At 40.6% G+C, this 21,623-nt stretch overlaps 3 protein-coding genes across 3 annotated transcripts; 1 reads left to right on the top strand and 2 right to left on the bottom strand.

Annotated features, from left to right (window-relative positions):
• Positions 1–3,609: 3,609 nt before the first annotated feature.
• On the top strand, positions 3,610–4,278 carry LOC145898248 (uncharacterized). The gene is made up of 2 exons (XM_082986676.1): positions 3,610–3,684; positions 3,970–4,278. The coding sequence occupies exons 1-2, from the start codon at positions 3,610–3,612 to the stop codon at positions 4,276–4,278; spliced, it is 384 nt and encodes a 127-aa protein (XP_082842802.1).
• Positions 4,279–16,438: 12,160 nt separating this feature from the next.
• Positions 16,439–17,065, bottom strand: LOC145898249 (uncharacterized protein F54H12.2-like). The gene has a single exon (XM_082986677.1). It carries the CDS (start codon positions 17,063–17,065, stop codon positions 16,439–16,441), a length of 627 nt encoding a protein of 208 aa, XP_082842803.1.
• On the bottom strand, positions 17,065–17,571 carry LOC145898250 (uncharacterized protein F54H12.2-like). Its single transcript, XM_082986678.1, has one exon. It carries the CDS (start codon positions 17,569–17,571, stop codon positions 17,065–17,067), a length of 507 nt encoding a protein of 168 aa, XP_082842804.1.
• Between the last annotated feature and the right edge of the window lie 4,052 nt (positions 17,572–21,623).

Here is a 21,623-nt window from a genome sequence, read left to right on the forward strand (position 1 = left end):
CGGCCAGGCCGATTTTCATACGGCCAAATTTCTGGAATTTTAATAAACTTTGATACAAACAACAATATTGCCAAATTGCTTTTCATTTGTTGGCTTTAGCTTTAGTTTACAGAAAATGGTTCGCGAGCGAGCTTCCGAAATGGTTCGCCGTTTGCCTTCCATTTTGTTTTGTGCTGTACTCTACCATCACTTCAAGAAAATGTTACTCCCAGAAACTGTTTAAAGCGCTAAGCTAATTTTTGTTCTTGCTGAAATTAGTTGCAATTGTCAAACACTTCTTCTTGCCATAATGATAATGATTTAATATCAGCTCCTCTTTTCTTGTTTTCTTTATTCTCTTGGAGAATCTCTGTCACGCATGATTTCCAGGAGAATCAATGCGACGTTTTGCATACTCTTAGAACACAGAATACTCTTATGGTAGTGCAACGGCTCCTCTTATCTTTATTTCTTTGTTCTCTTAGAGAAATTTCGCCACGCACGACTCTCAGAAGAACAACTGCGACTTTTTGCATGCAGAGAGCATAGAATACTAGTATGTTAAAATTAGTATTTTAAAAATACAAATAACTCCTTTGTCCTGCACCATAGCTTATTTATGGAGATGAAATGTTATGTCAGCATGCAGAAGCTCCATCATATGCTTTATTTCCACTTCATAATCTACGAAGTGTCCTATTCACGGCACGGCGTCATACAGTTGCATTATCAACTGATGTGTAACAAAGAAAGCCGCCAACGGGCAGACAATTTATTTACGCATTGTTTACGTAAAAAAGGACCGTAGACAATCATGGCGGCAAGAATCTCCATACAGTGCGTCAAGATATTCTGATGGTTGCAGCTGATCAGATAAATATTTCGCTTACAAATCACAATCACGAAGCGAGGTGTAGAAACATATTTAATCTGTAAAATAGGTCAAGTTCCTAGATTCTACAAAAGCGCAAAATCAGACAATGTCATAATATCGTCATTCGACATTGGACGTGTTATTGATGACCCTATAACCGATCACCACGGGCGAATTAAGGTTTTAGACAATGTGTGGTCTCCTTCAGTATGCTTCGAATGGTCATTTTCAATTCCCTTGAAAGTCAAAATAATATTTAACTGGCAAAGAAGATTATTTGGCCAACCACCTTATGGCAGATTTCAACACGGAATAAAAAGATATGGTTAAGCAACTGCGTGTAAACAGACAGGTTGGCAATTTTCCTCAGCAATTCAAGTCCGCGTATGAAGAGATGCGAAAGCAAAATCGCAATTGCTCAAAGTGGATTATCAAAGAGTTTTAACACCTTGCTTGGCTTGAATTGGCTCTACGCGGATACACAGACAACGGCAAACTAGAAAGTGAGGAAGAAATGTTTAGTGAAAGGAATTTCCGAGCTTTATTGCAGTTGATGGTTGAATTCGGAGACGAAGTTCTTGTATATCGATTTTGAGCCTTGGTATATCACCTGCCGCTCAAAAAGATCTCATTATTTCTGTGGACGTTTATGCGTGAAGCGATAGCTGAAGTAGTTGTCAATGCAAAATATTTTTTTTTACTGGCGGACGAAACTACATATTTTTCGCGCAAGAACAACTGTGGTTTGCATTCACTATGTTATCTATAACAGCCTTTAGGAGGTTTATGTTTTTATTTTTATTTGGCAATGGATTGAAATTAATATTTCCAACTTTTCTCTATGAAAGAGAGCCATCTTTTGTCGTAATCGTGGTTCCAACTGGGGTATCGTTTTCTCAAAATGCGAAACTTAATTGTTACAGCGAGAATTTACGCATTCGGCCCGCAAAGTAAAAGCACTCAGCCAGCACAAATTGCAGTTGCGGCAAGACACGCCGAGTACAATCTTTAAAACAATAAAATGAAACAGAATCGATAAACAGTCTCTGACAAAGAGCACATTGACAACCGCAAGAACACCGTGGCATCACGCACTCGGCGTTAGTGGTCAACAGTACAAGGAAGTAAGGGCAGTTACGTAGTCATATAAGGTGTGTGGATTTAAACACACAGAGATTACATGACTGTGGTGTTCATAAAACTAACTACTATTTGTCCTTACAAATGTTTAAACGAACCATGGAAGGTTCTTCGACAAAAAATGCAGTGAAACAATCTTTAATATCTGCTTTGTTTTTGAATAAAATGGGGTGTTTATTATGGTAGTGTTTTACCAGTTTTGTCCCCTTTGGAATCTGAGAAATTTTGGAACGGTGTGAAAACCCCCTTGTGTTAATCCGATTTTTGATTTGAAATGGTATATTTCGACCTCTGCTTTAAGGCGAAAGATATAGGATTCAAAATTTTGGTCGAAAGCAAAATGTTCTTTTTTCTGCAAACCCGCTATCTTGGTATATTGCATCGCCAACACGAACATTCATTGTACATACCTATATTGAAGAGTGTGTCTTTTCGGAGGGTGGGCAATTGGGGTGGGCGCGTTTTTAAAAAGTTTTTAGTGGGACGAATGGCGCGAAACCAGGATTTTTACGTATAACTGAATGCAGCAAATATTAGTTAAAAAAAGGATGCAAAAAAATTCGAAGATTTAGTTTTGTGTAATATATGACAACGAATGAAAAAATAGTTTGTCGTAGATGGCAGGTTATATTTGGGCAATTTGCCTTTAATTGTTTATCAAAAACCTAGCATAAATTTAGTATGCAAGATGGCTGTTCAAAAGTAGACAACTGATCTTTACAGAACAATAGAGTGAGTGGAGTAGACGTAAAATTAAATGTTTTTTCTTTTTGAGTTACAAATGGAAATTAGAAAAGAACTACGCTTCTGCACGGGGCAATAGTATTGAGAAAGGAACTAATACAGACAAACAATGTATCGTCATTTGGTTCCTCTTTCGATGCGGTGAAGCGTTACTACACCCTGATATGGATTAGTGTAAGTAACCCTTTTAACCCGTATATACCTTGTTTCAACTGTGTTAAATTTAAAGACGTTTTAGTTAAATAGGTAATTATGAGTGATAATATTCCGAGTAGTAGCCAAGAAACCACAGAGATCAATGCACCTGTGCCCAATGAAGCGACCCCTGCTGTAAGCATTTGTTGGCTTGACCTTGCATTACCTACTTGACATAATAATATACATTAACAATACCTGAAGACTTTGGTTTAAACTAATTGGTTTTGTAGTGCCATATACAAGTTACCCTAAAAAATGATTTTTAGACTAATGCAGATGCAACTGTAGGGAATTCGGCTTGTCATGATTCGAAACACTTTAATATTTTGTTTTAACTTGGTCTTCTGAAACTGCTTTCTACTCTTTTACATTTACACCAGTCTTTCTGACGCCAACGCTGGTTATCTCGCTTGCGTTACGTCTTTCAACTTGCGCTACTTCTTCTAAGTCCCCTTTGTCGCGTAATCGCAGCAATTATCTCTTTGTTTCTCTCTCGTCTTTGATGTATCCCTATATATTTGCGACTGTTTCCACAAATAAACATATCTTGGTTCTCGGTCTAACAGATCATAATGTGATCTCTCCTAGATCATAGTTTTCGATCTCTCAGATCATGGCTTGTGGTCTCATTTTGTTCTGTCGGGATCTGCTGCCAACATGGTGTCGAAAGCTTGATGTCGCCCATGCGACCCTTCACAACAGCTCTTTTGGAGGGACCAGGTTCATCAAACAGGACAAGTCAAGATAAGGTAAACTGACATCAAGGAAGTAAAAACTTCCCATATGACTCCAGCAAAACTAAATAAAAAGACAGCACACCTAGGACAACTACACAGCATTATAAATTTGTAGAACAAACACATGAATAAATCCAATTTATAAGCAATGTACTCGTTCATAATTCACACAGAATTTAACATCCATCAAAATCACAAGGTTGTTATTTCATTATTTTGACTTGATGTTAACATGGTGTTGTCACCAAGCACACAAAAATAGACACCTTTACCCATGGATTACTACTCTTTTTACAGATTTGCATTGGAATTCTATATTCAAAGCAAGACCTTGAAATAGCTAAAAGATTTAAAGCAGAATTTGAGAAGCACACAGGGGTGAAAGCTTTACTCTTTGATCGTGATTACTTTCCTCCATCTGATGAACCATGGGTTGATGAGATAGAAGATTTTGGTCAGTATTGTGATGGCTTCATTTGGATAGCCACAGATAATTCAGTAAATGATTGTGAAATGGAACACCAAAGAGCAGTCAGTCACTCTAAATTCCTAAAAGCTGAAAACAAAATGTTTATGTGTGGAATTCCAGCAGGAAACCTAAAGTGATTTATGTGATTGCATGTAAAATTTCTGACCAAACCTGTTTTTAACAAAATAAATTTCTTTTTAGTATGCTGTTACATATTATTTTTAGTTTATCGAAAAGCACATCACAGCCCATTGAACAAATGCAGACAGTTCTTCGTTTAAATGGGTATTTTTAAATTACAAAAATGAGAAAATACATTAATATACTTTTGTTGACATATTTTAATCAAGGTAATAGGTATATAGCCTATACATTTCACTGGTGTTTTATTTTGATAATATCTCATAAAATGTTTATACAATGAGTGCAGAACTTGGTTCTTTTAAAACTTAACTTACATGGAGAAGCAAACACTTTCACTTGTCACATCAAGCAAAGAAAAACATCCTGTAATAGGAAATTTAGTTTCAGAAAAGAAGATATTGTCGGGGTTGCCCTTCACTTCCGTCTGCCTTCTCCCTTTCTCAGCCAACCAATTTTCTTTGCCTTTTGCGTGCATATACAATGGGACAATGTTGGAAGCCTTCGGATTTTCCGCTGGGGGTGCAGGTTGCGTAGTCTAGAGTCCTTTTATAAGCAGAATGTTTGCGATCGGCCTTGTTCTTTATTTTTTCGCCGCGTTCCGCTTGTGTTGGGTTGTGCTGATCGTGTTTGGGTTACTTTTCTCGTTGTTGACTGTGGAATGCCCCCTCTTCATAGTTGCAGTTTCCGCAGCTCCAGAATAAACTTACAAAAATGATCTCCTGTGGTGATTTACATATATTTGAGCATGTAGCGACGGCATCAAACCTGTTTGCTTACTTTCAATGTGTTTTCACATTGAAAAATGTCACCATATGAAGTTTGCAAACATATGCAATAAAGTTCTAATACAGATTTTTGGTACGAAAAAATGAACGCCTCAGCCGATGGTGCCTGCTGTTGATATTTTGAAAAATAAACTGATCAAGTCAAAACAATAAATTGGCCCGAAAGATTGTAAACAATATTACTAAATTGTGTAAGCTGCAGACAGATGGCCACTGTTTCGACATAAAAGGTCTCATCAGTGTAGCTGGTGTGACTATCAGACGACTTTGCTGACCAAACAGCCAAGCAAAGTCTTAACTTTAGAATCACCATCATCCGTTGGGCACCAAACTAGGAGCAATATTACTAAAGCTCTGAAATAAATATCTGGCAACTGCACTTCAAGAGTATTTAGCTCTTACCACTATCTGTTTATCTTTCCATTTGCCTGCTGCATTATGATGACACATATTGTTCTTTAGCGCCGCTAACGAGCGACTCATTCAAGTAGTTTAATGTAAGTTACACAAGTCAAAGATGGCGCAACTGCTACATGTCTTCATACAGCAACGGTTTGTTTGGACAACAAGTACTGAATACCAAAGCAATAACAACAATGGTTTAATAATAAACAACATGGCCCTTCATTGTTTCCACTAAGACGCATTCCTTGTAGAAAGTTGTACATTAATTATATGAGTAATCGGTGATCAATTTGTTCAGTGGTTATGTATACAATGTGAATACATGCATTATGGGGTATATATAACGGACATACAAAGGCTGGATACTGCTGGTGTTAGTCCGAGCGAGTGATTTTGCAACAAAGGCTTCAACGGTTGCTGTGAGAGTTTTTGAGTAGAAACCTTTGTTTTTCCCACTATAAAGTTTTAATGTAAGGGAAACAACTACACCTAACTTTTGGCAGGAACGTACAGCGTTGGTTCGCACTACCAACTTTGACATTTTCTGGTAGTTTTAAGTTGGTAGGCACCTTGTGAACATGTTGCAAATTAATAATGCGCTCCCCACTGTGTCTGTTTTCAGCAAAGTCAAACGGATTCTGCGTGCTCTTGGGGTAAGATGCTCTGTTTTAATGCACTTGTTTTGCCCGTAATTTAATTCATTCCATGGTCAGATTACCGAAGTGGTGATCGGCATCATGTGCACCACAATTGGGTTGATGCTGATGGTGGATTCGAAAACGGCGAGATACGTGAAGTTGAGGAGGTATTCTAGTTACGCTACGCTGGTGACGTACAACAATTACTTTGAAGGAGTCTGGTGCGGACTTTGGGTCGGTGAAAACTTTTTTAAACTTTAATTACAAAATCAATTGCGGTTCTATTGTTTCATTCAAGATTTTGGCCACTGGTGTGATGGGCGTAATATGCGGTAAGAAGACTGTCACTCCTTGTATGGTAGGTTTATGTCTACGGTCTGCGCAATATAATAAATAAATGTATAGTAACAAAGTAATTAATGTAGACCTGTAGTGAAAAATTTGAGATAAAAGACGGTTACACGAATGACATTTATTTGTCTAGAGATAAACACCCACATGGGTCTTTCAATTGCCGCATCAGTATTTTCCTTCATTCTTGTATGCTTTTCACTTGGCCTTGTCTTCGTATATGGAAGTGTAAGTCGGAAAATATTAAACTTGTTTGACAAAAAAAAAACTAAATTTTATTTCCTTTTGAAATGGCGTTTACAAATTTACAACTTGCAGACTTATCCGTTTGTAGTTGCCATGGAAGGTATGTTATGTGCTTTGAGTTTTGTGGCGATGGGTGTTTGTATCACAAGCGCCAAGTTCTGTTGCCAAGCAACAGAAGCGGCTGGTTTGGGTCCCGGATGTTGTGGGGGAACATGCAGCAAGGAGGTAAAATAAAATTTAAGAAATTAAAATTATTTTTTACCGACTACAATCGTAACAATATTGTGGGCTACTTTTTATAAAGACTTAAAGCCTTGGCTTATACTTGCATGCATGTTTGATATGCATCAACTTTTGACTTTTATGTTACAATAACGTGATTTTCTTAGGCTATTGAAGTGGAGGGTGCAAGTGGACAGATAAACGGTAAACTACATTCGATGCTCAACATTATTCCTAAATAAACACCGTTATTAGCAGCCAAACTTGTATTTAAAACATGTATTTACATATTATTATGCACTGCAAAATCTCGTAGCGAGTAGCCTACTCCCGGGCATAATATAGGTCTATAGTGTTTATTAGAAGTTCGATTAGCATATAGGCCTACACCACTTACAATAACAACAATGGTTTAATAATAAACAATATGGCCCTTCGGCGCTTCATTGTTTCCACTAAGACTCATTCCTTGCAGAAAGTTGTATATTAATTATATGAGTAATCGGTGATCAATTTGTTCAGTGGTTATGTATACAATGTGAATACATGCATTATGGGGTATATATAACGGACATACAAAGGCTGGATACTGCTGGTGTTAGTCCGAACGAGTGATTTTGCAACTAAGGCTTCAACGGTTGCTGTGAGAGTTTTTGAGTAGAAACCTTTGTTTTTCTCACTATAAAGTTTTAATGTAAGGAAAACAACTACACCTAACTTTTGGCTGGAACGTACAGCGTTGGTTCGCACTACCAACTTTGACATTTTTATGGTAGTTTTAAGTTGGTAGGCACCTTGTGAACATGTTGCAAATTATTAATGCGCTCCCCACTGTGTCTGTTTTCAGCAAAGTCAAACGGATTCTGCGTGCTCTTGGGGTAAGATGCTCTGCTTTAATGTATATGTTTTGCCCGTAAGTAGTAATAATGAGCCCAGTAGCATGGGCACTCTTCACTTATTAGGGATCGGGCACTCTTCACTTGGTTTGAGATCGGACACTCTTCACTTGGTTTGAGATCGGGCACTCTTCACTTGGTCTGAGATCGGGCACTCTTCACTTGGTCTGAGATCGCGCACTCTTCACTTATGTGGGATCGGGCACTGTTCACTTATGTGGGCTTGGTCACATATTGTATGAAAAATAACTTAGAGTGGTTCATTTGTTGAATGAGTTGGTCGAGTAAGGACGTAAACCCAAGTGAGAAGTTTTTTGAATGAGCACTGGTCACTAGATGGTATAAAAGAGTTGTGGCTGTGAAGGCTTTCGGTTTGTTCACTTGCCTTCTGAGTTGTGACAGGGGACAGGAGTACTAGATTGCGGCTGCAGTGGAGTTGAAGGTTGGTCTTTAGATTAATTTAAGGTTAGAAATTGTATGAACAGTAAGAAAGTAATATTAATGAAAGTTTGATTATAGTTTATAAGCTAGAGATACAATATAGTTTAAAATGCAGGTGTGATCGAAACTGATTTAGTTGCTTACTTTTTACAAAAGGTTTTTGTCACGAAATGGATAAACCACCGGGAAAGAAACGACCGTTTCCATGCGCCACTTGAGGTGCTAGATTTTGGAAGAAAGAACATTTGGAAAAACACATGTCCTCTTGCGATAAACAAGTTGCATGTGATCATTGCGAAAAAGTGTAAGTACTAAATATTTTATTTATTTTCGTTTCTTGGTACGAATTGTGTTTTATTGTGCTGGTTAGTTTTGGGGCGAGGTCGAATCTACAAAGGCATTTAAAAAATACTTGCCCGAAAATCCACGGTTCAAAAAAGAGGTACGTTTGCATGAAATTGTTTTACATTTCTAAAATCTAATATATGTTTCTGCAGTAGAACCACAAAACGTACATCGGACACTGACAATGGTGGAGCAGAAGTCCAGAAAAGGCCAAGGTAAATGGAATTGCTGTTAAAAAATAAAATGAATTCAAACGAATTCCGTTTTTGCCCAATACGATTTGTCGTGAACAGAACAGACAATGCGGACCTTAGTGAATCAATTGGCGCCACCGTAAATCCACAACCAACGCCAACAAGAAAAACTATTGGACTAGCCGCTGAGAAATTGGTCAATTTAGCAACAGAACAGTCAAACCAAGTCACTACTGACAACATTGAAAATCAAGAACCTATGTTTGGAGCATCAAATACGTAAGAGCGATTGTAATTGAATTCCGTTTTTGCCCAATGCGATTTGTCGTGAACAGAAAAGAAAATTTGGACGTTGGTAAATCAACTGCTGCCACCGCAAATCCACAACGAACGCTAACAAGAAAAAATATGGGACTTGCCGTTGATAAATTAGTCAATTTAGCAACAGATCCGTCAAACCAAGTCACTACTGACAACATTCAAAATCAAGAACCTATGTTTGGAGCATCCAATATGTGAGAGTGATTTTAATGAATGCTACTATTGTACAGTTTATACCTTTAAAATAGCTGTTGGGTTGATGTGTAACGTTTGTCACAACCCTATACTTTCTTTGTAGTAACAACAGTGATGAACATCAGTTTGCGAGTGAATTTCTTGACAACATTTTAAAGGAACTTGAATCTGTCCCAATAAATCGAAATGGAAGCTTTAATGCAGTCGGTCTATTAATATTGAGTAATTCATATTAAGTTTATTTAATATTGTTTTAAATTTTTTCCAGCGTTAAAAAACAGTCTGAAGTGAAAACGAACGAGAAAAAGTGAAATTCCACAAAGTTTGCCAGAGAGGTATGGTTAGGTTTACCGCCGTTTGACAGAGGGGAGTTAAACAGTCTTGTTTTCGCAGCGAGGCCATGTTGCGGTCGCCGACAGACTCTGAAACACCTGCAGACATTGATAGTGGCGTTATCGAAGCTAACACCGCAATGGCGGCAACCGGTGGTAACGATAATGTTAGTTCCGTTCAAAGGTTTGTGAGCTTTTGCCTGTTTAATGTTTTGACGACTATAACCTGAAATGTTTGTTTGTAGCGAAACCAGCGCCTACCCAGCAGTTGATTCGGACCCACCTTTGCCACAGTACACAGCTTCACAAGAACTGGGCAGAGATAATCGAAATGATATCAGTGGCGTAGACGTGTTGGGGTCATCGGCCGTCGAAGGTGGTGAAAGGTTTGTAGAATGCGTTAATATCCTTTAACTAAATAAATTATAATATTAGAATAAATGCTTGCAAAGTATAATTGTAATTCAGAGAAACTCCAGACGTGGACGGAGGCAATTATAAGAGCTTGTCCAAGAGCCGAAAAACTGCACAGGCGGTCTTTAAGTCGCCGGGTGCTTCGCGAGAGCAAATAAATCGAATTGCCCCGAGTGGAAATGGCGCAATGGCGCCCACCGGCGGTGACGATAGTGTTAGTTGCGTTGAAAGGTTTGTAACGTTTTGTGTGTTTTAATTTTTTTGATAACCATGACCTGATATGTTTGTTTACAGCGAAATTATACCCGAGGCAGCTGTTGATTTGGACTTACCATGGACACAGTACACACCTTCTCAAGAGTTGGATTGGGAAAAATGTCGCGACGAAGCAGAAACGGTCAATGAACACGCAAATTCTTTTCAAGGAGGAGATAATCGAAATGATTTAAGTGGCGTGGACGTGTTGTCGCCAGCGGCCGTCGAAGATGGTGAAAGGTTTGTGGAATGCGTTAATATCCTTTAACTAATTATAATATTAGAACAAATGCTCATGAAGTACAATTATAATTTAGTGAAACTATGGACGTCGATGGGGGTTATAATGAATTTACGGGCCCCCAAACTGCAGAAGGAGTGGCACCGAGCGGCGGTGACGACAATGTTAACCGCGTTGAAAGGTTTGTAACGTTTTGTGTGTTTGACTTTTTGACGATCATGACCTGAAATGTTTGTTTGCAGCGAAATTAGACCCGAGGCAGCAGTTGATTTGGACTTCGTATGGACACAGCACACACCTTCTCAAGAGTTGGATTGGGAAAAATGTCGCGAGGAAGCAGAAGCGAATTCTTCTAGCCCGTGCTCTCTTAATCAAAGAGGTTGGTAAGTTCTCAGACCTGGTTGCCCTTGGACCCAGCATTATACTCACTTTTCGTGTAGGGGAAGTAGTGGTGAAGCCCAACAACGACGACAGGAAAATGAGCGAGATAGACTCATCGCTCGGAACATCAGAGCCATTCAAACACACCGAAGAATCGGTAAAGTGACAAGCGTCTTCAACTTCCGCGCACCAATTTCCTACGAAAATTTAAGTAGTATTGCCGATGAAGTTTTGCGCTTTGGAAATCGAGCCTTCAGGATCAATGCCAGTTTTGGCTTTTCTTTGGAAAATGTAGCCGGAGAACAACGTTATTTCCACTCGAGTTCTAAAAATTTTCAAGTTTTTTTCACACCTTATGTTGTCCGCACACGCGACGACTTGATTGCTTTTCTTGAAAGCCTAGAAGATAAAGATGACTTAGAAAGTGTGCGACTTCTGCGACCTGATAGCTCCTGGAAACCTAACGAAATTTTAAATGTAACCTTTTATGTTTACTACATGGAAAGTCCATTAATTGGAAAGGGGGTCAGTTTGCCCCGGTACGTTTCGCGAAATTCCGGTCTATTTGCTTTAAACACAGCACCAAGTGGACAAGTTTATTCTGATAACCTCTGCTTTTTTCGTTGCCTCGCAATACATTTGGATTCGAGTGGAGAGACGGTATTTCATCGAGGGCTATTGAACTATGTAAACAGTTTTCTGTACACGCCGGTTTGGATCACATTAATTTTCCTGGTGTACAAATGGACGACCTGCCTAATTTGGAAATTTATTTTAAGATCAACATAAATGTTTTCCAACTGGTTGCCGGGGAAGATGTCAAGTGTAAACTTATTTGGCGTAGTGTTGCACGCTTAAATGACAAACGGAATCGAGTACTCAACCTGAATTTGTTTGAGAAACATTTTAGCTACATCTTTGACATAAATAAATACTCATCGACCTTTTGTTGTCGGATTTGTTCAATTTCTTTCGACAGACTCGGAAAATGTGAAGAACATCAGAAATCATGTCAGGCTGTTACAAAGGAGGTCTTTAAGGCAGGTTTCTTCTCTGAAACAGCAAGTGTGATTGATCGATTAAGAGAGGTTGGCATTGACGTTGATCAATCAATGAATTACTTTCCTTTTCGTGCTTGCTTTGATTTTGAGAGCTATTTTTCGAGGGACAACTTGCCACCCCCAGCCGCTAAGACCACTTTGCTCTCAGAGCATATTGCCTTGAGTGTTTCAATTTGCTCAAATGTGCCTGGGTGCACGTCACCAAGGTGTATTGTATCCACAGGGGACTGTGGGGATTTAATAAAAAGATTTGTTTCCTACCTTAAAGAAATACAAGAAGCTGCTGCGTCGTCTATGCTTCACCGATTTCAGGGCATCAGGAAACAGCTTGAAACAATGCTAGACCATTCTTGTAAGTTGGAGTCTTGTGATCCACGCAAGCACCCTCTTCAACGACTATCATCCGACTTGCATCTATACTTAACTAATCTAACCTGCTTATCTTTCAATGGAGGTAAATATGACATCAACTTGGCAAAGAGACATTTGATTCCAACTCTAATGGCCGAGGACAAAATATTAAATGTAATCAAAAGAAACAATGATTTCATGTCTATTAAAACTACGTCCTTTAACTTTCTTGATTTACGCAATTATGTTGCGGCAAATTATTCTTATGATTCCCTGTTGCAAGCCTTTAACTGCAAAACACGCAAAGGTTTTTTTCCTTATGAATACATGACTTCAGTTGAAAAGTTACAAGAAACTTCATTGCCTCCAATCACAGCTTTCTACAGCCCACTGAAAGGTTCAACTATAACCGAAGATGAGTACCAGTTTTGTTTAGACACATGGCGTGACGAAAAAATGCACACCCTGAAAGATTTTCTTGTGTGGTACAATAACCGTGATGTAGTTCCTTTTCTCGATGTTGTTTCTAAGCTTTGCAACTTTTACGAGGAACGTGGTGTTGACGCGTTTAAAGAGGTAATAAGCGTACCTGGTTTAACTCTACAATATTTAATGAGGTCTCTTGATCGAAACACGCCTCTTGCACTGTTTGGAGAAAGATTTAAGGACATTCACAATCTCATTCGCGCCAATATAGTTGGAGGTCCAGCAACAATTTTTCACCGCTACCACGAACAAAATGAAACCAAAATCCGCACTGTCGACTACGGTACTAAAGCCCGTGTATGTCAAGCAGTCATCGGCTTTGACTGCAATGCTCTATACCTCTGGGGGATTATGCAACAGATGCCAACCTCTTTTTTCACTGTTTTAAAATACGAAAATGAAACCCAAGGATTCAGTTTGATGCAATCTTCACGTCACGGTCACATGGCTCGGGTGTGGCTTGATTGGTGCGCACAAGAATGTGGTCTATTTATTCGTCATCAAGGGGGGAGAAGCTCGTCTCGGTCAACGAAATTTACCCGTGGATGGGTACTGCGCAGAATTCAAGAAAGTTTTTCAATTTCACGGCTGCTTTTTTCATGGCTGTGATCGCTGTGGTGTCCATTTCGATGACCTCAAAAAAGCTACAAAAGCCCGTGAAAAGACAGCTGAACAAACAGCATACCTCGGTAGTCTTGGATACGAGGTTGTTGAAATGTGGGAATGTGATTGGTATGCTTTGCAAAAGAACAATCAGCGAGTGCGTGATTTTGTTAGATCTCACCCAGTTCCCAGGTTCCACATCCCAAAAAATAGAAACTTTTTCACCATGCGAGAAGCATCGCGGAAAGGTGACTTGTTCGGGCTAGTGGAGTGTGACATCATTGTTCCACCTGAAAAAAGAGAATATTTCAAGGAATTAAGCCCTGTGTTTAAAAATATAGATGTATCCAGAGCTGATATTGGACAGTATATGCGTGGACATGCAGAGAAGTACGGTGTTTTGAAAACTAAACGAAGGTGCTTAATAGGGAGCATGATGGGAAAAAAATCTTGCTTGCCACCCCTGTTCTGAGGTGGTACTTGGAACATGGACTTGTTTTGGAACACATATATCAAGTGATTTGCTTTGATCCTAAGCCCTGCTTCAAAACCTTTGGTGATGAAGTTACTGCAGCACGACGTTTGGGTGATGTCAACCCTGACAACAAAATTATTGGAGACTTGCTTAAACTTTTAGGTAATTTTTTTAAACTTTTTTTTTTCGATTTTTTGAAATTTATTTATTGTTAAGTGTACTTTATTTCCAGGTAATAGCTCCTACGGCAAGATGCTAACGAACAAAAAGCTTCAACGTGATATCTTCTACCAGGAAGCTAAAGATGCTCGGATGTCAGTTAATAACCCGAGGTTCCAGCACTTGGAGGAAATCAATGATGACCTGTATGAAGTCAAGATGAAAAAGCGTCGGATCAACCAAAATTTACCAGTGCACATTGGATTTTTCGTTTACTACAGTTTCATTACGGCTTTTTCGATCGATTTGTCGACAGGGAAATGTATCAGCTGTGTCTCATGGACACAGATGGTTCGTCCCCAACTGTTGAAGGAGTTTTATGAAATTTATCACATGTGGTTTCCATCTCCAGCATGCGACCTGCATCGCTCAGAATTTGTCAAGAGGCGTGTTTCGGGAAAAGAGTTTACCCAATTGGAATGCTGTCAGAGGCGAGAGCGTGATGACCTACGCACCCCTGGGCTTTTTAAAGTTGAATGGAGTGGCACAGGTGTAATGGCTCTTACGGCCAAGACCTATTATTGCAAAGGAAGCACCAACAAACAAACTCGCAAGGGGATCAACAAGAAGCAAAATCCACTGACGTTTCAAGCTTATCTCGAAGTGTTGAAAACGGGGGAAAGCGCGTCGGGTACAAACACTGGCTTTCGCACTTTGAATCAAAGAGTTTACACGTATAAACAGACAAGAAGTGGGATCACTAATTTCTACGGCAAACGTAAAGTTCTTGCCGACGGGGTTTCAACCGTCCCCCTCGACCTATAAGTGTTTCATTGTTTTCGTGCTTGTGTTGTATGTGCACTGCTTAATAATAATAATAAAGTGATCTGTTCGAAACCTAAGCTAATAAAGTAAGAAGAGAAGTGAGGCAGCCCAATTAGCATAACGTTAAAAAAAAACTGTTCTTGAACCTTCACTGTTCAGGTAGTGATTCATCTTAAAAGGGTTGCGCCATCGCTGGTAAACCATTCATTGGGAGTGAGGCACAATGTGAGAGGTGAAGCAATCCCGAACAAGATGAGCGCTCATGTATTGCACAATTTGTTGGAATATTTTATGGCAGGTTTTGAACGGGATCACGTCATTTTGATTGTATATAAGACGGTATAGATACTTCATTCCTCATCAACGAACAGAAGCAACCAACGGAGAAGATGTCACTCAACATACGTATTGTTCCCGACACCGTCGATTAAACCAGACAGCAAAGCGCTACACAGCTGCTGACAGAGATATGCAGAAGTCGCCGACCTGCAGGTATGTCTTGACGAGGTTTTGCTTTTCTTCCGTTTCCTAATTTGTTTTTGGTTGCTGTAGGTACCAGACTTTGCTGTGCAACGTTGTATGTGAAGTTTAGAGGAGAATGTTTTGACCACGACGAACTCCGGAAACTGGCTCCTTCCCTGTTTCCAGAAACACCCTACGTGTTGCTATTTCCCAAACCGTTTGCCGACGCCTTCAGTCGCGTGCAGGTGGTGTACTGGTCCACAGCAGACGCGGTGGAAGATTGTATCATCGCCGACCGAGTGAAGTATATGGCAGTCGACGTGGCTGTCGATGGGATTGCATTAAGTTTTAAATCTAAATCTGTGTTTTCGCCCGCCGCGTATTTGAGACCAATAATAGAAAATGCCGATTCTTTTGAATTTTACTAAAGTCGCTCGCAGTTGATTGATTCGGTTGTTCGCGAACAAGTGCTTCAAGTGCAAGAAATTTTTATTCAAGACAAACATTCCGATGTTGGTGCTGCTTTTCTGTGTTTTCCACTTTCACAATAAGCCTTCCCTCTCTCTCCTCCTTCGGAGGAGAGCACTCACCAAAAAAAAGGGGGAAACTCGACTTGTACATACCACTTTCGTTGTTGTTGCAAATTATTGTATTAAACGATTACATGTTTGAAACGAACGCACAGACAGTTTGATCGTTCTCACGCAAGTCAGAAGAAAATGTATCGACTATACGAGACATAGAAAATCCACGTGCACGAAACAGTAAATAATACATACAATGAGGGCCGCAGGCAGATGAGAGGGGGTGCTGTACAATGCGACGGTTCCATTTCCATTGAGTGGCATTTCGGTTTGGAAAATTTACAAGCTCCTCGTGGATCGGGGCACGCCCGAACGTGTCATAAAACTCGCCCCGTCCTTCCCCATCAAAAAACATCGCAAGCCAATGCATTCCGGGTCTATTACTGGGATCAGTATTCACAATATATGCTTTGGGATAGGGGTGGTTCAACGTAGTGAGTTCATCCCGCGCATAGACACCATAAAACACGGATCCAATGGCTTGGTCACGAGATAAAATAGATGCGATTTGAAGTTCGTCCATTTAAAGCCGAGTAATCGAAAATTACGTTTTTGAATTTGTCAATCTCCAATACATTGTCATATTCCGCGTACACCAAGATATTTATAGTGTTCGCGAGAGCCGTGCCAAAGTGAACCTCCAAACGAATGTTACCGTGCTTAATCAAATCAAAGGTAGCCAGATCTGCCATATCAGGACTGAGGTCAAAGCAATAGAGTGTGAATCCCTGCCCATATTCGGAGAGTGATATTCCACTACCGGCGTTTTCAAAAAATGTTCCCATCCAAGTAAAAAGGCTAATGAAGCTCCTCGCATAATTTTTTGATGTGAAATTCGGTTGAAGCGCCTTTCCAGGCACGATTTTCCCGTCATGGTACAGAGCCAGGTAATTCACATCAAAGTGTTTAAAATTAAACGGATTTTTTGCATAAGCTCCATTAAATGCGTTGTTGTCAACAAACCCCACCACTACTCGCTTTGGGATCTGGCCACGCATAAATGTGTCATGTGTCGTGGAAAGGTTTCCACGTGGGACCGAGTACACTTGCACAGATGTCCTCGTGATTAGATAATTGGCAGTAGTCTTCTCCAATGCTTTTATATGTCCCATCAAAACAGGGGCACTCGGACGTACTTTACGAACATACAACCGAAAGTCTCAAACTTTCCTGCCGTATCTTTATGCCACATTGCCGCAGTTAATTGGGATTCTTTTGCATCATTCCCGAAGCTTAAAAGGCTCTCGAGGTAAGCACGGTAGGGATACGTGTTACTAGCAGGTGTGACAACTTTGTTGTTTAAAGACAAGTCAACTTGATCCCAAAGAGCATGTAGCCAATAATTACAAGGACCAACGGCAGCGTCTGCGTCAATATTTGTCCCATCTGCCTTGGTTATGCGCGCTGTGCACAGAAGCATAGTATTTGCTAGATCTATGTAATCTTCCCCTGTCCCAGAAACGGTAAATTCTATAGGGCCGGCATCACTCAATGTCGAAAGGGGCATAAATTCCACCCACTGGGAATGTTCGATGCTGACTTGTGTGGGTTTTAGCGCAAATAAATCAAGATCACTTTTCAAGCATTTTCCAGACTGTTGGTTAATGAGGCTGCCCATGTTATGAAAATATATCCGCTTTCTTTCGTCTTGGGGAACGATTTTTCTTCGTCTTTTTTCTGCGTTTAGTTGCAGGTTCTCCGGGTGGGTGTGTAAAGGACCGTTGCGCAGAACGTAATAATGATTTTCCCGCCTCTCGTGAACGTTTTATAGCTGCTGCCCGTGGTGATTGCCCAGCCAGCATGTCACCGGCGAATTGGGCACCTGATTTAATCACTTCTTTTCCGATACGGCTTGCGCCCGATTTAAGTAGCGGTAGTACAGCCCTACCAAGACTCGCAAACACACTACCCAATCCGTGGCCACGTTGTGAAACTGCTCCACTGAAAAAAGGCATTCCATGACCAGCTTGGGCCACATAGTAATTCTCATAGTCTTTAATATCGTTTTACACACAATATGGAGTGCCGCATTGACGCTGCATTTTCCGTCTAAATGTATAAGGGTGTTTTTCGAAAGTGAAGCGTAGCGATCACCCGACCGCTTTCAAAAGGAATCAAACCCCCGAATTCGTTTCTTAAACTTAGTTCTACACTCGTGATGGTACTTCCACGTAATGGTTGATACGATAGACGTGAGAACCTTTTAAACACTGTGTCCCCAGGCTCTCCTTGAGCTGGGATCGTATCGAGAAGGGGAACAAGTGAATCGCCCACTATACGCGGTTCAACGAGATCACAATAGACGAAAATGGTCGAAAATTCATTCTCGAGAGTGCACCTTCCTTCGGTTGTGTGGCTTCCTTCGTAAAGGTGTGGAAGTGGAGTTGTTTGAAAGCCCAAAAGTTGCCCAAGGTCATCAGAGAGCGCCATTTGACATCCCCTAGGGAGGTTTATAGTGGTCAAACGCGTCACCGGATCAAATACAAATAAATTATTAATCACACCCCCACCGGGGTTAAAATCATCGGTTTCTGATTCCTGAAGAAGTCGTTTAAATTCCTTGGTGCCTTCTGTTTTAACTAATTTTGTCATTGTACTTGCAAGTTCCTTTCCCGATTTATAAAGCCGCTTGGAAGCGTCAACTTTTTAGTAGCTTCGGCCCCCACTCTCATGCTGGCAACAGATACCCAACCCCACTTGCCAGTAACGCTGTCCAAAGATTCGGGTTTGGGTGTCCCAACGTCAAATTCACAAGACTGGTGATGACTACAACAAAAATGAGAAACATCTGACAAAAAAACACAACTTCTTCACGAGGCAAACTTCGCCCACACCACACCCAATCTCCTCCTGAAGTCATTGACACGCTGTAATGTACGACGTCCTCTGCGTTGAGCCACGAATTAAAACTATCGGGGTAGTCGACCCATTTTATAAGCCATTGCTCTACCCCGTGCCTTTTTCGCTTTTTCAATATCTTCTCAATGTTATAAAGGTCCTTTTCCACACTTTGGAGTTCCTCATCATAAAACGACCCTTCTATCGGTTCACGATTATAATCGACTAGAGAATAGGTATGGGGATTGGTTTGGCGCCGGGATTTTACAAAAAAACACTTCTTCCGTCCAGTTTGGTAAGTAACCTTTTTTAAACTTTGTACGGGTAACTGCGATTCTAACTGGGGAACCCACTGCAAACTTCCAGGACATAGGTGGATGCGATATATCGCCGTATAAATTTTCCCAGACAGTATCCTGATTATCTCGTTTTACCGACGAGGGAGTAGTTCGAATGCTGCGGTGATAGCTGTTGTTGTAGCTTTCTACTACATCATCTAGCACGTCAATATATTTCGATGTCTGGGCATACGTGAAGTACCGCCATAAACGCTCCTTCAAGGTCCGATTAAATCGCTCAACAATGGAGGCTTTTGTTTCGTCATTGTACGTCGTAAAAAAATGAATACCGTGATTTTGCAACCAATTTTGAAAAAGTTTATTCACAAACTCTTTGCCACGATCTGTCTGTAATTTCTGCGGTTGGCGGTCCCCATCTTGCAAGATTTTTTCGAAAGCTCGCACAAGACTTGGCCCCGTTTTTTGTTTTATTGGGACAACCCACGCATACTTTGAAAACACATCAATAACGGTAAGTAAGTATTTGAACCCATTGTTGTAACGACTTAGTTTCACCAAATCAGCCTGCCACTGAAAATCAATACCTCCGACTACAACACGAAGACGGTTAAAATTTCGACGTAGAGGTTTGTGGAGTGTGTAAGTGTCCTGCTTTCGCAGCCGATCTTTTACTTCAACTCTTTTTCGTTTTGAAGCACGGGCGAGGCGCTTCACGCCCCCGAGACTTCCTGGTTGCAAGGGAGAATAATATTCCTCAGAAAACTTTACAGATTTACCCATTGCTTTGCAAATCGTCTATTCTGCACCGGTGGCGGTTTAGATCCAACTGGGCGCTGGCCTGGCGCGGGTCTTGTATTTGTATACCCAAGCAATGACTTTGGTGCATTTGCTTTTTTCAATGCCGACTGGAAATCAGTCCATCCGATAGGCGTCGTTGACGTCGATCCGCGGCGTCGCACAGCATTGTGAATCAGATCCTCAATGTTGCTTTCCTTAACAACTTCGCCTTTAACCGAAAGCTCTCCTGTCGAGTTGAAATCAATTTCTGGACTTTCCTTGATAATATCAATGACTCGCTTTGCTTTGTATTTAAACGTCTTCGGCATAGAATCAATTACACGACTTTCGACAACATTTTTCTTTGTTTCCTCAACTTCTCCAGCCACAGTTTTTCCTCGGGCTTCTTCGGTAACCGTCAACTTAAGTGGTTTATTCACAAGGGTGTCCTTATAAAATTGATATCGTTGAAGTGCCTGGTTGTAAAGTTTTACTTTGTCTTCCATCGTCCCAGGCTCGTTTATGATGTCCTTCATTTTCCGATCGAGTGTGGTTAATGCGTTTTCAACAGGCGTCGTTTGTGAAGGTGTGTTTCCCTGTAGACTTTTCAAAATACGAGGGTCCACCAAAGCGAATTTTTGAACACTTTCCATTTCACTTCCCACCAGACAAAAGACTAGTGACGGCGGGTATTATGCTGCCAATCAACGGAGCTAACAACGCTGATAAAAATCCTCCACGTTGTACAATCTGACGTTTTCGTTTTGCAGGAGTTGACTTTTTTCCAAGTTCACGGATGCCGTTTTTATATCTGCAAAGTTTGGCTCGTTCCGTGGGTGTCAATGTTACGTTCCCCTTCAAAACGTTGTATGCACATTCGCAAATGCACTGGATTAATTCACGATCAGCGACTTTTATAATCGACCGAGCAAGCTTGGGTTTGGCTTTAGCGAGCGTCGTAAGAACTGGAGCTTGGTCATGTAGTCGCCTTGACATGCTACAGAGATTTTGGTACGTACACAATCTGGGTTTCACCGCGAAAAATGTTGGTTCTTAAACGAAATTTTTCTGCTGTGCTCTGCTTGAAGTCAAAAAGCAAATAACCGTGTGGACGAGAGGTCGCGTCACTATATGATTCCTGAACGGCACGCGTCCGCCCTGGTTGAACTTGCTTGGCAAGATGAGTTATTTGAGATGCGTCACTTGGATTTTTAAAAACAACGAGGTAATGCGCGTTCAAGCTGATAGTGCGTTGCATCCTTTCCTTTGTGAAATAAATTCTGAACAATGTATATCACACTTATATTTTTGTGGTGGCTCCCTTTTGTAAAAAGATTGGTCACGCTTTCGTCGCATTCACTCATTAAATCATCAATAATCAAAAGTGTTCTCTTTGACGAATCAAAATCAGTTGCCAATCCCCGAACAAATTCCACACCGTTAATCCCTTCGTACGCCCCTTGCCACTCGCCGTAACACCATACAATGTATGATAAGGCCAAAATCCATATTTGAACGAATCTATACGTTTTCTCTCTTCAGCCATATTAACATTTGTAGGGTCCAAACAAGGATAATTCCTCGTCCCCTCGACCAATCCACCCGGGGCGCATATGACCGAGGTTAAAGAGTATTGAGCATCACTTCTCGTCTCGGTCAACGAAATTTACCCGTGGATGGGTACTGCGCAGAATTCAAGAAAGTTTTTCAATTTCACGGCTGCTTTTTTCATGGCTGTGATCGCTGTGGTGTCCAT

Source organism: Ascidia mentula, chromosome 4 (genome assembly GCF_947561715.1).
Source record: "Ascidia mentula chromosome 4, kaAscMent1.1, whole genome shotgun sequence".
NCBI lineage: Eukaryota > Metazoa > Chordata > Ascidiacea > Phlebobranchia > Ascidiidae > Ascidia > Ascidia mentula.

Excerpts from the sequence above, each read along its gene's own strand:
- LOC145898249 (XM_082986677.1), bottom strand. The coding sequence starts at position 17,065 with ATGGGACATATAAAAGCATTGGAGAAGACTACTGCCAATTATCTAATC.
- LOC145898250 (XM_082986678.1), bottom strand. The coding sequence starts at position 17,571 with ATGGGCAGCCTCATTAACCAACAGTCTGGAAAATGCTTGAAAAGTGAT.
- LOC145898248 (XM_082986676.1), top strand. The coding sequence starts at position 3,610 with ATGTCGCCCATGCGACCCTTCACAACAGCTCTTTTGGAGGGACCAGGT. Across the intron at positions 3,685-3,969 it reads ACAGGACAAGTCAAGATAAG|ATTTGCATTGGAATTCTATA; the intron begins GTAAACTGACAT and ends CTCTTTTTACAG.